We start from the raw sequence: 16,285 nt of genomic DNA, 5'->3' as shown, positions 1-16,285 counted from the left end.
CCACAACAATCTGAATAAGAATTGGTATATCTGCCAGTCAGATAGATTAATAACTTTTTTTTACCATAAATGTTATGACTGCAATCTTAGAAATTATATGAATTAATCCTTACATAGCTTTGTGTGTACCGTATATATATATCTATATATACAGTACACACATATATATATATGCTTACATACATACAAAATACACGCAGGAGCTAAGGCAAAAATTTGAATGATTTTTCTGACCACACTTTTCACATAAAGCAAGATTGCATTGAGCTTTGGGAAACATCAGATTAAGTTAAACATTTGGTCATTAAACATTATACTCAACAGAGCTACACCAGGACAATGATTCCCACCTCCCATAACAAGAAAATCCAGGGAGTCTATAAACATAGATAATTTTCTTTTTTTTTCTCAAGTCTCCTGGCCCTGCTGCACTAGTATAGCTTAATACAGACACAACCTTCTCAAGGGAAGTGCAAGATACACTGTTAACTGTACTACCAAATAAAGAGAGAAATTGCAAGATTAAAAAAATCAGTATTTTTTTTCCTTTTTTGTATGTAAAAAAGTTAGTTTCCCCATGAAACATAAAAAATAAGTTCAATCAAACTGTCTGTAGGCTTGCTAAAACCCAGGTAGCAGTGTCTTTTTTAACACCAGGCTCTGTTTGGTGCTCAGAACACAAGAAGAACAAAAACAGTAGTTCAGAAATACTTCCCTCAGGGAGTAGTCAATGCAACATTGTTGTAGTCTTCCTGAGATGCATTAGTGATATCTCTCAGAGTGACATCGGGTTCATTTTCTTAAATCCAGTCACTCTGGTGTTCTCTCTGTGTTGCCTGACTGCAGTTGAGGGGATAAGAGTGAAAGGCTTGGATAATGTTTTTTATTATTGATACCTTTCAGGAGATTATCTTGAAGAAGCTCAAAATACCACCATTGTTAGGGTTCTGAACTACATGTACTGCTGTTGTCATGTGTCAACAATCTCGCGGGTAGGCGACTGTTCATGGGGCATGGCTGTTGTGTTGGGCAGTGTCTGGTTGTGAGAAATGGAGTTCTGCTGCAGTTCCAGAGCAATAGCATTCTGGGGGAACTCCTTCACCTGCCTTTTGTACTCCAGGAAAGTGCAGGCCTTAGTTGCTATGGCCACAATATTCTTGCCAATAAAGATGGTGGAGACACGGCTGTCCTGGAACAGCACCATGTTAATGGCCCGAATGAAGATAGTGACAATGTTAATGGTTACTAAGCTGAGGACTGGATACAGCATCATTTTCTGTGGAGAGATGTGCTCTCCTTGCATGCTGATTTCACTGAGTGACACACAGGGCAGAATGAGAAGGAGGATGTAGCAGTAGAAAAACATTAGTCCCTCAGCCCAGATGGGGAGCCCTGTCTTGTGTGGCTCCCACAAGTTGGCCTGAATGTCTAAGATGTCCAGGAGGTCTAACGCTACCCAAAAGAGACGCCCTCGCAGATCCTCCTTCTTCCTGAAAGTTCTTACATACTCCATGCTGTCTAGAGCCACTAGAATTAGGTAAAGCCCGGGCACACATATTGAAAGCAAAAGTGTCAAAGCTTTGCGGGCAACCGTTTCCAAATTTCGTTTGTCTGCTTTGTAGTTCTGAAAGATAAAGTACAGCTTGATTTCCAGGACAAAGATATAAAGGAACCAAAGAATCATGGCATATCCTCTCTTAGCTGTCTTCACCTCTGCTCCGACCCACACAGCCACATATCGCAGTACAATAAGGAAGCAAATGTCTCCCACCAGAACAATTATACACACCCCTATCTTTCGGGGTCCCTGGTTCTGCTCCACAAGGTAGGCATCCATGAAGGCCATGCTGGTCATGATGACAATTGTTGTGAGACACACATGACGTTTGTCTGGAGGTGGCAACACCATGGTTATGTTCCCTTTCACAAGTTCTGGTTGTTTTTTCCTTTTGTACTTTAATGGATAGGTGTGTTTTTTAATGCACAGATTTATGTGGTGAGATACTTGCCATTGATACTTCCAGATTGCCTACACAGATGAGATAACTTCATGTACCATGAAATGCCTTATTCTATACACAAAGCAATTAAAGAATTTCATTATTGAGAGTGCTTACAGGCTGAAAAAAATGCAAAAGTTTAGTTTTTGGCAATCATAGCAGATGATTCTCCTAAGAATTGTTTGAACAATGATGTTGAAGAAAATCTCATTCATTGCAATTCCATTAAACCTCTTAGTCTTAAAGCTAAAGTCACCCTTTTACAGACTCTTAAAATGTTATCATAGCATAATTTTGGCTTTTACTTTCAAACCAGCTTGGTTCCTCAAAAAAAACTATTTGAAAGGCTGTTATCATTCAAAAATATGTACACAAGTTGGCCAATGCAGGCAGTAGTTGTAAGTTCCATAAAATAGACTGCTAATTTATATAATGTTTGCAATGATCACTGCTTGGAAAGATTTTAATTGAATGCAGAGGAAATGGCTGGAGATATCCTGATATGGTGATTAGGAAGATGAGAGTGGCAAACAGCCAGGCTAATGCAGGGGATCTAATAAATCAAACTGGGAATAACGGAGCTGCAAGTGGAAAGCTAAAGGCCATTTATCATGAAGACCCTGGAGACATGACAGCACAGATCTCCATCTTCTTGCCATCTCCCTTCTGAACATGTCATCCGTGAAAATGCATCCTTTTTCCAGTGGTGCTTGGCTCTTCTTCCTCCACTTCGAAGTGCAATCTAGGGAGAGAAAAAGGAAAGTCAGCGCAAACACAACTATAAGTCAGAAAGTGACAGCCACCCAGCCCTTTCAGCTGGGCCTCTCTCTCAACATTGAATGTGGATTGAGCAGACTGTCAGAGAGCAGGGGTAACACACACACACCTCATATTTAAATCAGGAACACGTCACTGTGTCTGCATGCTGATCACTGTGTGATTTGCATCATCACTGTTGGTTAGAAGAAGCTCTGTACTGAAAGGGAAAAGCCTCCATTTTTTATTTCAAACATTAAAGTCATATAGCTCATTAGGAAATGTCTGTCATTACTATGTTTTGCTCCTCAATTGCTGTGTTACTGCAGAAAAAGTAATATATATAATATAATTATCATATATATCTAATTAATTTAATTCCAGTTAATTAATTACATAAAACAATGGTTAAATTTGTTCACACCTCTAAATATTCCTTGAAATAAAACAAGAAAAACAAATTTATAATGAAAAAAACTGTGATGTGACACAGCAGAGAAAAAATTACAATAATCAAGGTGAAACTGTACTGGGTTCAAGGGTCATTATTCAAGTTTGAAAGTTATATATAAATGAGTTAATTTGAGTTAGTAATATAAACTGAACAAAAATAAAAAGAGGTAAATACTTTCTGAAGGCACTGTATATTTCCAGAGGCTTCCATTGCATTACCACTGAGACACAGAGGAGAAGAAATCATAACGATTGAAGTGAAACTCTTCTGGGCACCGGAATAGGGTGACAGACAAGGTAAAACCAAAATCAATTCAAGCTCTCTGACACCTGCCTGAGAATGCAATCACATTCAATTCAATTCAACTTTATTGTCATTAAACTTACACAGGTGCATAGTATAATGAAAAGTGTTTCTCATTAGTCACTCAGGTGCAGTATATAAATAGGACAGAAGATGAGACAATAGACAGTTACACAATAGCAATAACAGTAACAACATGTAATAACATAACATAAATAACATGTAATCGAAAACTGTGCAAAATTCCGCAAACAGAGAAAATTTAACAGGACAAAAGCAGCTATCTGCCAACAAAAAAAAAAAAAAAAAAAAAAAGATAGTATGGTTAAAAGTAGTATGGTTAATTAATAAATATTAAATATTATTATGCCTGTTACAATTTTACTGGGCTATCGAGGGGACAGTACAATTTTGGCTTACATGTGTGTGTGGTGGTGTAGGAGTACAGTGGTTGTGGGTACAGGAGGATGTTAGGAGAGATCATAATAAGGTGGAAGGGAGTGGGGGCGTCACCAACTTGACAGCTCTGGGGAAGAAGCTATTTTGGAGTCTAGTTGTGTGTGACTGGAGTGACCGGAACCTTCTGCCAGATGGTAGGGGAACAAACAAGTTATGACCAGGGTGAGTGGGGTCAGACATAATTTTGGTGGCTTTTTTCAGACTCCTGGTGTTGTATATTTCCTGGATGGATGGTAAGGCACTGCCGATGATGTGTTGGGCAGTTTTGACTACCCGCTGTAGTGCCTTACGGTCGGATGCAGTGCAGTTGCCATACCAGACTGTGATGCAGCTGGTCAGTATGCTCTCCACCGTACATCTGTAGAAATTGGTGAGGATCAGTGGGTGTAGGTGTATTTTCTTCAGCCTTCTCAGGAAGTACAGCCGCTGTTGTGCCTTCTTGATGAGACTGGAGGTGTTCAGTGTCCATGTAAGGTCCTTAGAGATGTGAACGCCTAGGAATTTGAAGTTATTCACCATCTCCACTGCAGACCCTTCTATGTAGATGGGGGAGTGAACTTTTCCTTGTCTTCTGAAGTCAACAATCAGCTCTTTGGTTTTGCTGATGTTGAGACATAGGTTGTTGGTTCGGCACCAGTCTGCGAGTTGTTTTATCTCCTCCCTGTAGGCAGTCTCGTCGTTGTCAGTGATCAAGCCCACGACTGTGGTATCGTCAGCATACTTGGTGATGGTGTTTGTGCTGAACTTAGCAGTACAGTCGTGGGTGAACAGGGAGTAAAGCAGTGGGCTGAGCACACAGCCTTGAGGGGCACCGGTGTTAAGGGTGAGTGTGTTGGAGATGAGGTTGCCAATCCTGACAGTCTGGGGTCTGCTGGTGAGGAAGTCTAGGATCCAGCTGCAGAGGGTTGTATCTAAACCTAGAGCCCTGAGTTTGGTAGAAAGTTTTATGGGTATGATGGTGTTAAATGCTGAGCTGAAGTCAATGAACAGCATTCTTGTATAGGTGTTCCTTTTATCCAGGTGGGTTAGTGTGGTGTGTAAAGCTATGGAGATTGCATCCTCTGTGGAGCGATTTGTGCGATAGGCAAACTGTAGAGGATCCAGTGTTTTTGGAATGCTGGCTTTAATGTGCGGAATAAGTAGTTTTTCAAAGCACTTCATTATGATGGGGGTGAGTGCAATAGGGCGGTAGTCATTCAGGCATGTGGGGGCTGATTTTTTCGGTACTGGCACGATGGTGGTTGTCTTGAAGCAGCTAGGTACAGTGGCCTGGGCCAAGGACAGGTTGAAGATGTCGGTACAGACATCAGCTATCTGCCAGGCACATGTTCTGAGTACCAGGCCAGGGATACCATCAGGTCCAGCAGCTTTCTGTGTGTTCACTCTACTTAGTGATTTCCACACATCTAGCTTCGATAGTGTGGGGGGTGGGGTGGTAGGGGAGTCAGTGGTCCAGGTGGCTGGTTCAGGGTTTTGAGCTTCGAAGCGTGCATAGAAGGTGTTAAGCTTGTTTGGGAGAGAGGGGTCAGTAGCGCTTACAGGGCTTGTTTTGCTCCTGTAGCTTGTGATTGTATTTATGTCTTGCCACATGCGTCGTGGGTTAGTGTTGGTGTTGTAGTGGTGTTCTATCTGGGATTTGTACTGTTTCTTGGCAGATTTTATGCCAGCTCTTAATTCTTTCCTAGCCCCTCTCAGTTCTTCCTCATTACCAGATTTGAAGGCTGCATCACGGGCTTTAAGCAGGGAGCGGATCTCAGTGTTCATCCAAGGTTTTTGATTCGGGAGTTTGCGTATCTTTTTAACGCTCACCACATCATCAGCACATTTGCTGATGTAGCTAGTGACTGCTGATGCATACATATCAATATCAGTGTGGGATCCATGGGAGGCTGCATCTTTGAACACACTCCAGTCTGTGCACTCAAAACAGTCCTGAAGCATTGATTCTGCCTCTTTGTGCCATGTTTTTACAGTTATAACTGGAGCCTTGGTGCGTTTCAGAAGTCGTCTGTAGGCTGGGAGTAGGAACAGGGAGATGTGGTCAGATTGTCCAAGAGGGGGGTGAGGTACTGCTTTGTAAGCACCGGGTACATTAGTATAAACTAGGTCAAGTGTGTTGTTTCCCCTGGTGGGGCAGTCAACGTGTTGGTTGTAGCTAGGCAGGACTGATTTCAGATTTCCATGATTAAAATCACCTGCAATAATAAATACACCATCAGGGTGTGCTGATTCTTGTTTACTAATAGCTTTGGACAGCATTTTGACTGCTTCCTTAGCATTAGCGTTAGGAGGTATGTATACAGCAGTAATAATGACCGACGTGAATTCCCTAGGTAGGTAGAAGGGTCGGCATTTTACCATTAAATATTCTAAGTCGGGTGAGCAGTGGATAGCGATTTCTGTAGTATCTCTGCACCATGCTTGGTTGACATAAATACACAGACCTCCTCCTTTATTTTTACCAGAGGCGGCTGTTCTGTCCGACCGGAGAGTTAAAAAATCATCAAGCTGAATGGCGGAGTCCGGTATGTTGTTGTGAAGCCACGTTTCCGTAAACACAAGAGTGCAGCAGTTTTTTATTTCCTGGCGAGTAGTGAGCCTGAGTTTTATTTCGTCCAGTTTGTTGTCTAGGGACCGTACGTTAGCGAGGAACAGGCTGGGTATAGGTGGTCTGTTCCGCTGTTCTTTTAGTCTTATTTGCAGCCCGGCTCTCTTACCGCGTTTCTGTTTGCGCTCGCACCGCTTGCGCCGTCTCCTCTCCCGGCGGTCACGGTCAGGTGGCTCCGCGGCTTCCGGGTCTGCGGTGTAGAGGATGGACGAGCTGATGTAATCCAGGTCGAGCGAACTAAAGGAGAAATCCCTGCAGTTGTTTCTGATGTCCAGTAATGTTTTCCGGTCGTAGGAGAAGTAAGCTTCAGTGTTTTGAGTAAATAACGTGACAAAAAACATAAGAATAACGAACAAAAAGCACCATTGTTTGAGAGCTAATGAAGCCGCTGCGTCCATGCGCGCCGCCATCTTGGGTTGGTGTTGGTGGGGTTGGTGTTGGGTTGGTGTTGGTGGGGTTGTGGCATCTACATCACATGATGATGTAGATGACGCTTCTGAGCTGGCAGGCATATCCGCAGCTCAAAGGAGTATCCGGTAGCTCCAGGTGGCATCCTGAACTCCTTTTGAATTTGCGACTCCCAGGGCAGAGCTTCACGATTCAGACAGCTGTAGTCCTGGGATTACCACCCTCATTTCATCCTTGGAAGAGGTTTTCCTCAATTTCACAATGTCATCGAGTGTGATGTTTAACTTCAAAGTGACTATCGCCAGCTTTTTCTTAATGTGTTGGGTGCGGAACAGAGTGCTGGAGTCCTTTTGCTAGGAAAGAGCTGTGCTTCATCTGAATTATTGTTGGTGGGGTTGTGGCTCAAACATCTGGAAACTCCTGTGAGCTGCTGATATATCTGACAGCTCATGAGCATCAGCTTCAGGTGATATCCTCTTGATTGCATTTTTACGAGGGTGTCAGAGGGCTTGAATTGATCTTGATTTCATCTTCTATGTCTCCCTCTTCTGGTATTCAGCAGAGTTTTGCTTCAATCGTTGTGATTTCTTCTCTCCTGTGTCTCAGTGGTAATGCAATGGAAGCCTATGGAAATGTTCCGCTATTTAATTTTTTTTTCAGAGTTTTTATTGCAAACTCAAATTAATTATATATCACTTTCAAACTTGAATGATAACTTGAACCCTGGATCATTTCAATTTGTTGGCACAATTTCAGGAGAAATAGAACTGTGTATATAAGGTCACTCAGTTTATAGCGCATATCAGAGCAGAAATTCTAACATTAAGACCAAGGAGTTGTGCATACAACTCTGTGATAGAATCATGAGGAGGTATAGATCTCAGGAAGCATAAAAAAGCATATTTAGTGTTTTGAAAATTCCTAGGATCACAATTAGATCCATCCTTAGGAAATGGAAAGAATACGGAACTTCCGAGACCAGGCCATCCTCGCAAACTGACGAATTAGGCCAAGACATGACCAAGAACCAAATGAACACCTTGACTGAACTACAGATTGAGATCAAATAACCTGTCTAACTTGAAGGACTTGAAGATTGTGGTTCATCAACGCTCCCTAACCAGTTGACAGGGCTTTAGCAAATTTGACAAAGAATGGGCAAAAATCCCCAAAAGCTCATGTGCACATACCCAAGAAGGCCCAAATCTATAATTGCTGCAAAAATAATGTGATACAAATGCAAAATCTTTTACAAAGTATTATAATTCAGTAAACATGATTTTTCCACTTTTCATTTTTGATCATTTTTGATTTTACAATAAAAATATTTTGTACCTTTACCTGTACCTTTGTTACATACAGTATGTTGTGTAAGTCAAGTCCTTTTACTGTTTTCAAGATGCACAGAAGATTCTCAGCAGGATTGTGCATTATCACACTGAAGGTAAAAGAGCTCTCTGAAGACTACACATAGATGGCTATTGGACCACACAAGTTGGGGGGTGGCTGTATAATGATCTAAAATCAGAATCTAACAACTTCACTTTAATATCCATTATTAAGAAACTTAAGGCTACTTGGAATACTAGCAAAAGTAAGAGGCTGTGAGGCAAGTAGGTTAGAAGTTAAACACATAAATTAAAAAAGCAGATACTTCCAACACCATTTGGCATCTTCAGGATACAAAATGTTGAAAATTACTACTTGACATTGCCTATATTAAAGCAGCTTTCATGGTCTGGCTGTATGGAAGAGGCCAGTTCTGAGGTTAAGCCTAAAATTACTCAATTGTTTCCAAAATATCTGAAGATAACTGGAACAATAGCTTATGGTGAGATGAAAAAAAAGACATTATTCTATATATTCATCAGTATCACTTTTATGTTTGGCATAAAAATGTAAAGCTCAGGTTGAGAAAACACTCATACCCACAGTGAAATATAGAGGGAGGGGGCTAATATATTAGGTTCTGTGCATTGCTTTGCATCTACAGTACATGTCCTGGAACTTTGTTCACAGAGGGAAAATTATAATCAAGGACATTTTGGATAAACACTTGGTTCCCTCAGCTAAGAAACCCAGGCTTGACCACAAAGAAACATTCCAGCATGACAATGATCCAAAGTGTGCACCTACAATGACAAATTAAATAACTATACACCAAATAAATGTTCTTGACACACCATTTCAATATTCAGGCCTTTGTGGTTCAAACTCAATATGACTGCATATGAAAATCAAAGGGTATGAAGGAACTGGAGTGATTCTGCCCAGAATTATTCTGCTAGGTGGCATCTTGTCAGTGTAATCTATGTGAAAGGACTTCTGAATTACTAACTACAGGATTAGTAATTCTTATGTTCTTAGTGATGCTTATGTTTACTTATTAATTCTAAGCTGACACATATGACAAATATTGTCACGATCGCTAACCCCTTCTCTTAAGGACGCTCCAGCCCTTCCTTGTTTTCTCCCATTGTCTGCACCTGTTCCCTATTTCCGTTCCCCCTTAAAAGCCAGACGCGGACCTCACTCCTGGTTCCTCATTGATTTCCGCATCGTGAGAGCCCGGGGGTCCTGCTGCGTCTGGCTCCGTTATGGTTTTAACTTTCTGTTCCTGATCCCCTGCCCCGCCGGTCCCGACCCGGCTCATGATTTTAACCCTTGGATGGATCTCCTGGCTTTGGACTCTACTCTGCCATTTGGATTCCCCGTTTGGACTTTGGCTTTGTTTGTTCGCCCGGACTCACTTCCCCAGGACACCAGCTCACCTCGGACACGCCCCCCTGTATCCTGACCCTTTCCTGCATGACTTTCTCCCTCGTGTATCTTCACTATTCCGGATCACGTCGTCCGCATAGGGCCCGGAAGGAACTACTACGTGACAAATATGACATTTCCTCTGTGCAATGCTATGGAGAGCATAGTATAACATTTTGTGAATTTAAGATTTTTTTAAGCCAGGCATATTATTTTATCTCAAAATTTCATCTAGTGTATGAATAAATCTGTTAATTCAACAGCTTGACAATACATAGAAATCTGGAGTAATTTCTTTATTATTTTCAATATTGGGGAATTAATATATTTGTTAAATAAATATCTGTAGAACAACAATTTCTATGGTAGTTATATAATCACACAGAACTATTAACACTTTATTTCTTATACTGTAGGTATCGTTGTTGTTTGATGTTATCTAAGACACAGCATACCACAGCAAAATGGTTGGAACACATGTTCTGTATGTAAATATTATTTTTAATCTAAACCATTTTAATACACATTGCACATATAATACATTTAATATGCTGGTAATATTTAAAATATATTGTCTAGTAACTATAAAATAGGAATATAAATATTGACTTTGTTGCCATCTATCCACTTTACACAGAAAAAATGTATCAAATGATTTCATAGTGCTGAAACAATCATGCAATAATTAAATATTTGAAAAACTTGTTTTACTCTAAGTGTAGTTACAGAGAAAATGCAAAAACTACTTGTATCTCCAGTGTTGAAATTTGTACTGGAATGTCCAGATTTTTTTTCTTTTATATTTTTAGTCAGCATAATTACCATGTCATCATTATGTTATATTATGACCACTGTCATTATAATAGAATAGTACTAGAAATGTTAATATCAACCAAATCATTGTGAATTACCATCAGAATTGTACTAAGAAATTATGCAGTTATTACACCTGTAAAATAAAGGGTTTCCAAAAATGATTATTGCAATGCAGTGGAAAAAAAAATTACATTATTATTGGAAAGTATTAGAATGCAAAATGTCCAATCACTTCCACGTGTGTGCAAGTCAGGACAAATTAAAAAAAAAAGATCTGTCTTTTACTCATTTGAAGACTTTGTCTAGTTAATCGCTCATCAGAATGGCCGAGTAGTCTAAGGTGACAGACTCAAGGACTCGTGTCTTTCCAGCTCGCCGTGGGTTCAAATTCCACTCCTAACAGCTTGATTGCGGTGGATCTGTGCCTGTGCCTATGGCTGGAAGGTTGCTGGTTCAAATCCTGTGTTCCTTCTAATCCTGTTGGGCTCCTGAGCAAGGCCCTTAACCCCAACTGCTCCAAGGGTGCCATATAAATGGCTGATCCTGTGCTCTGACCCAAGCTTCTCTCCCTGTTTCTGTGTCTCATGAAGAGCAAGTTGGGGTACATGAAAAAGAGACATACAAGATATACAAGAAAATTGTATATGGCCAATAAAGTGATGTTATCTTATATTCCAGAATAAAAATATAATGTGTCAGCTCCATGGACAGCACCTCTTACTACTACTTCTCATCTTGGAGATGTTTCACATTCTCACCAGTCTTTTAAGTACTCACAACATTGTATTTTTAATGAAATATTTACTTTACCAATCATTTTTATTATGTTTTAATGAATGTGAAATGGAAGATTTAAAAATTTCAAATCAAATGTAATATATACAGTAAAGAGGGCAATTCAGATCTATTTATTTTTTTAAGAATTTTGCTTCTAGAAAGGCCCACAGCTCACCTGTATTTATCCACTTTGTTACTGGCTTGGGACACAGCTATTGAAAAAGGTGTGATGTTTCATATTTTATCTTAGTATGGTTATCACAATCTTTTACTTTTTCCTTCACTTGCTTTTGACTGTAATGTGCATTGTGTGTCTCTGGAAGAAGTGTTTGTGTTATGCTTCTGTGTTTCCTTGCCAGGGGCATTACCATATAAATAAAATAAAATAATTGTTACAAAAGAAAAGTCTGATGTCAATTCTACTACAGTAGAGCCAATGTCCAGCAGGTTTTAGAGGTTAGCTCTTCACCAATTAATTGATTAATAATTAATTAAAAACAGTCTCCTCCCAATTCACCACCTAATAAAGACAGTTAATTGATCAAGTAATTTACTGATCCTTTTGAATGAAAAAGGAACACACTACAACCTTCTAGAGTGTTACACAATGTGTATATCACCCTGCAGCTCACAACTGGCAACCCATTGAAACTAAGCAGGTTTGAGCCTGGTGAGTACCTGGAAGACAGACCTCCTGGGAAAAACTTGAAAAGGGTTGCAGCTGGAAGAGGTATTAGAGGGACAAGTAGGGGGTGCTCAACTGGTGGTCTGTGTGGGTCCTAATGCCCCAGTATAGTGATGGGCACACTATACTGTAAAAATGTGGCGTCCTTCGGATGAGATGTAAAACCAAGGTCCTGACTATTTGTGATCATTAAAAATCCCAAAGTGTTTCTCAAACACAGTGTGGGTGTTACCCCAGTGTCCTGGCCAAATTTCCCACTGGCCTTTACCAATCAAGGCCTCCAAATGATCTCCATCTATGAATTGGATTCATCCCTCTGTTCTCCTCTCCACTGAGAGCTGATGTGTGGTGAGCGTACTGGTGCACTACTGCTGTCTTCGCATCATCCAGGTGGGTGCTGTACATTGGTGGTGGTGGAGGGGAGTCCCCATTACCTGTAAAGCACTTATAGTGGATTGCCTAGAAAAGCACTATATAAGTGTAAGGATTATTATTATATATTTATTGTTTTTTGTCATTTTATTAGGCTACTTGAAAAATAATAATTTACTCTTAAAGTAATGGTCATATTGAGAAATCCAGAGAGGTCCTGTGTGGACAGTGGGAATATGACTGTCACACATACAAGCTATAAAGATATCCTCTGATAATATGGAGAATACTTTTTTCTTACCCTTCTTATTATTTTTCTTGATTAAGGTCAAAGTTCATTATCCATCATCCAAAGGAAGGTCCACCAACTAGGGATCTAGAGGGTATCAGAACCTAACCTGATGGCCTCTCAGGCAATCAGCAACTTGTGATGTAACCCCATATAAACTCCAGTTAACCACTAGCTCCCTCGGTCTCTCTCTAAACAGGCAAACTGACTTTTACAACCTAATGATCGAGAGCAGTCAAAGTCAGGACTTAAACCTTTCTCCAAAATGCAAGGCCAAGACAGCGAGTCAGTAAAGTACAGAATTCTGTCCAAGATATTCTTCCTGAAACAGAAATCTGATCTTTATAATCCTTGATTGAACAAACAGCATTCCATGTTCACAGTAGATAGTTTCACAGATATATATTATGTTGTTGTTTGTTATGCGTAGTTTTCTTATATCAATACATTGTATATTGTATATTTAGAATTTGTGTGAGACTGTTAATTATTATGTTTGTTTCCTAAAAGTCATTAAGTACAATTTACTGTTACAATTTCTGATTGTTTCAGCAAAATTAAAACCCCCAATCTCCTACAACCCTTTAATGTCATTATTAAATATATATATTGCCTGTCATTTTAAATTTGTTTTAAAATCACATACTAGAGAACAGTTTTCCATATATAGACTTCTAGATGATTATGATTCTGATACAAATTCTGCATATTATTGCTTCCGATGTATTAGTGATGATTATTTTGCAAGGTTTTTTCCCATGATATACAGTATAAAAATGTACAAATAAATAATATTCAGGATTCCTTTCTTTTGTTATCATTGACCTGTAATCGTAGTGAGTCCTGTGTCATACTGCGAGAATTAGAGAATGAAACGTGAATGAGACAGAAAAGTCCACAGAGTAAGACACCAGCCTATATCCTCATAGACCGTTACAAGTGACATCTTCTCAGTGTAATCCATGCTCCACAATCCAAAACCTCCAAAAGAAGACACCAGTGCTAGTATCTCATAACACACTACAAGTAATGTTTTGTTATTATAATCTATGCTCTACCATAGTAGTATTAACCCCACATCTAGTATCAACCCCAAGAGAAAGAGATCTGAGAAAAAAAATCAAACCCAGAATCATCTTCTAGGCAGCAATACTAACCACCCCACCGTCATGCTGTCCACATTCAGAATTCAAATGTGTGAAATTGATTTGTAATCCCATTGCAATCCTATCTGCTGGAATCAGGTAGTTAAATCATTATTTACTATTTGTTCTAGACTTTGGTGCACTTTAACAGCATAAGCTGAAAAATCAAGGATGAAAACATAACTAAATATGATTTTCTCTAAAGTGCATTTTAAAAATTGAATAAAAGAATACTGATCAGAAAAGCAAGATCATGCATAAATTAATGAACGAATGATCTAGGATGGAAATTATTATACTTCCCAATGAATGGAATCAAAACATTTATAAAACCAATGAATGTTTAACTAAAGCTAGGTGCATTTTTAAAATGCATTTTTAAACATGGAATGCAGAAATCAGCGTTCTTTCCAATTATTTAGATCTCAAGACCCAGCCAGGCCAAGTCAGAGCATTATACTTTTTTCACAGTAGCTGCTCTAGCCAGTCCTAAGAATGAACTGAATATACTTAAAAATATGTTAATGGTTTTGTTTTGACTCATGTTTTTCATTCTTAGAAGTAGCCAGAGTTTTTAGCCTATAAGAAGGATATGGATTTGAAATTCTTCTTTAAACGACAGAACGCAAGACTACAGCTTTTCTGGCTCACCACTCTTTATTCAATTATTACGCACCTCATAAAATGGTATATACTGGATTACCATTTGTATTTGTATTAGTGGAAAAACATTAGGTATGTTTTTAAGTTAAAGAACTACAGTACCTGGGCTGTTATCACTTCTAAGAGATTTGGTAGGAAAAGCTATGTTTTCAAATCAGCATAGGCACATTACTCAAGAATACAAAAATACTATAAATAAGGAAGCTACTAAAGCACCAAGGGTTCAGATTCTCTCCTTCTGGCAGACTCATAGTTTATAAAAGCAAAACAAATGAAATGCTATAGATACTACTCATCCACACTTCCTTAAAAAGGTCCACAGAGAACAAATCCTATACAAGCAAAGGTTTCAGTGATTGAAAGGAAGGCTCAGAAACATCAATGACAAACACTTACAACTTCTTTTCATGAAAGACTTTATATTATGATCTTCAGAACTCTCTCAGGGACTGCAGGAAACAAAAAGCTTTGTCAGAATGAGCAGTCAGAAAATGGAAAAGAGTGTGGGTTCAAAGAAAAAAGATATGAACTGGGCTGTCAGAAGTCAAACTGTATGGGCAAAAATTGTAGATATGCAGTAGAAGTCTGTTCAAAGGTGCTGAGATGAAAAAAAAACATGACGTACGGTAGGAGATTATTGCCATTGATACGGTAATTGGGTTCAGGAGATTGTCCTGTTCTACTTCTTTAGAACTCATGGGGCTGTGTCAGTTACAGTAGGTCTCTACTTCACCTGAATTTATCTGTCCTAGTTATCTAATTTTGAAGGTTGGTAAATTGTTTTTGTTTCAGGCTCAAAAAATTAAAAATCTTCAGAAAAACTTTGGGGAAAATGTCTTGAATTCTGCCTGCCAAGGATATTAGCAAATTCTACACTTTCTATAGAATCTAACAAAGAAATTCTCTGTAAAATGCGTAACATACTAGCATGAGAATACAAGTAACCAGGTTTCTTGTATTCTCGTATTCCAGGTTTCTCTGCTGGCTTCCTTGGTCTACTGACTTCTGATTTTAAGGGTGATTGTACTGGGCAACTTGAAGTCAAAGATCTGAATAGCTCTGCAGGCTAAGTTTTGGGTTTAGATAGGTGTCCCTGGCCAAACAGGATCAGTCATATTGTTAATGATGAAAAGTTCCTGGTAATACTAAATATCTGGTGCTTGGTGAAAAAAGAGCAAAGGAAGGGGTGGAAAAGGTGGTACAGATGCAGCCATTCAAAGTGCGCGGCACAGACATGTACTGTGGGTAATTGGCTACGTCCTCGCGCAATACCGGGGTACGTGATTGGTTGACCGACAGGGGCACTCGTCGGTCGGTCGTAGAAAGATTTAAATGTCTTTACTGTGCCCATTTTAGTATTGAATATTTATATGGAATTTTACCACTGAAGAAAAATCTTAGTAGCTGAGCATAAAAAGAATAGGAGCATAACGCGTGTGAAGGCTATAAACAATATTAATTTTGGAACATAAACATACAGTATTACAGTATATGGCTGGTCTCGGTACTTTAAAGAAAAAATACACACCAGTATTCCATTTCTCCCTAAACATTTTAAGCATCGAAGTCTTTAACTAACATGTGAAATAACGTGTATAAAAAGTGGTAGTTTTAAGCTTTTCTGCTAATATAATATGGAATCGCGTATCTAAAGAAATTAATAACGATATAATTATATTCATATACTGCAACACAGTAGTACACGCTGTACAATGTCTATTGATTCTGTATGTGTAGGGCTGTTTCACCTCTCCTCATGTGACCTTGCGGGTGGTACTGTGGTCTATGTT

The 16,285-nt window shown here is 39.2% G+C and overlaps 1 protein-coding gene across 1 annotated transcript in view; it reads right to left on the bottom strand.

The window, feature by feature from the left end:
• Positions 1 to 273: 273 nt before the first annotated feature.
• The window catches only part of tmem121aa (transmembrane protein 121Aa), a 160,336-nt gene continuing 144,324 nt past the window's right edge, over positions 274 to 16,285 (bottom strand). The window contains exon 2 of the mRNA XM_088925637.1: positions 274 to 2,742. Within this exon, the coding sequence (XP_088781763.1) occupies positions 971 to 1,909 (939 nt within the window). The 5' untranslated portion in view covers positions 1,910 to 2,742 and the 3' untranslated portion in view covers positions 274 to 970. The remainder of the gene's footprint in view (positions 2,743 to 16,285) is intronic.

The sequence above is a fragment of the Atractosteus spatula genome, chromosome 9, assembly GCF_055471065.1.
Source record: "Atractosteus spatula isolate fAtrSpa1 chromosome 9, fAtrSpa1.hap1, whole genome shotgun sequence".
NCBI lineage: Eukaryota > Metazoa > Chordata > Actinopteri > Semionotiformes > Lepisosteidae > Atractosteus > Atractosteus spatula.
The sequence above is the reverse complement of the archived record's forward strand: the minus strand, read 5'-3'. Positions and strand labels throughout refer to the sequence as shown.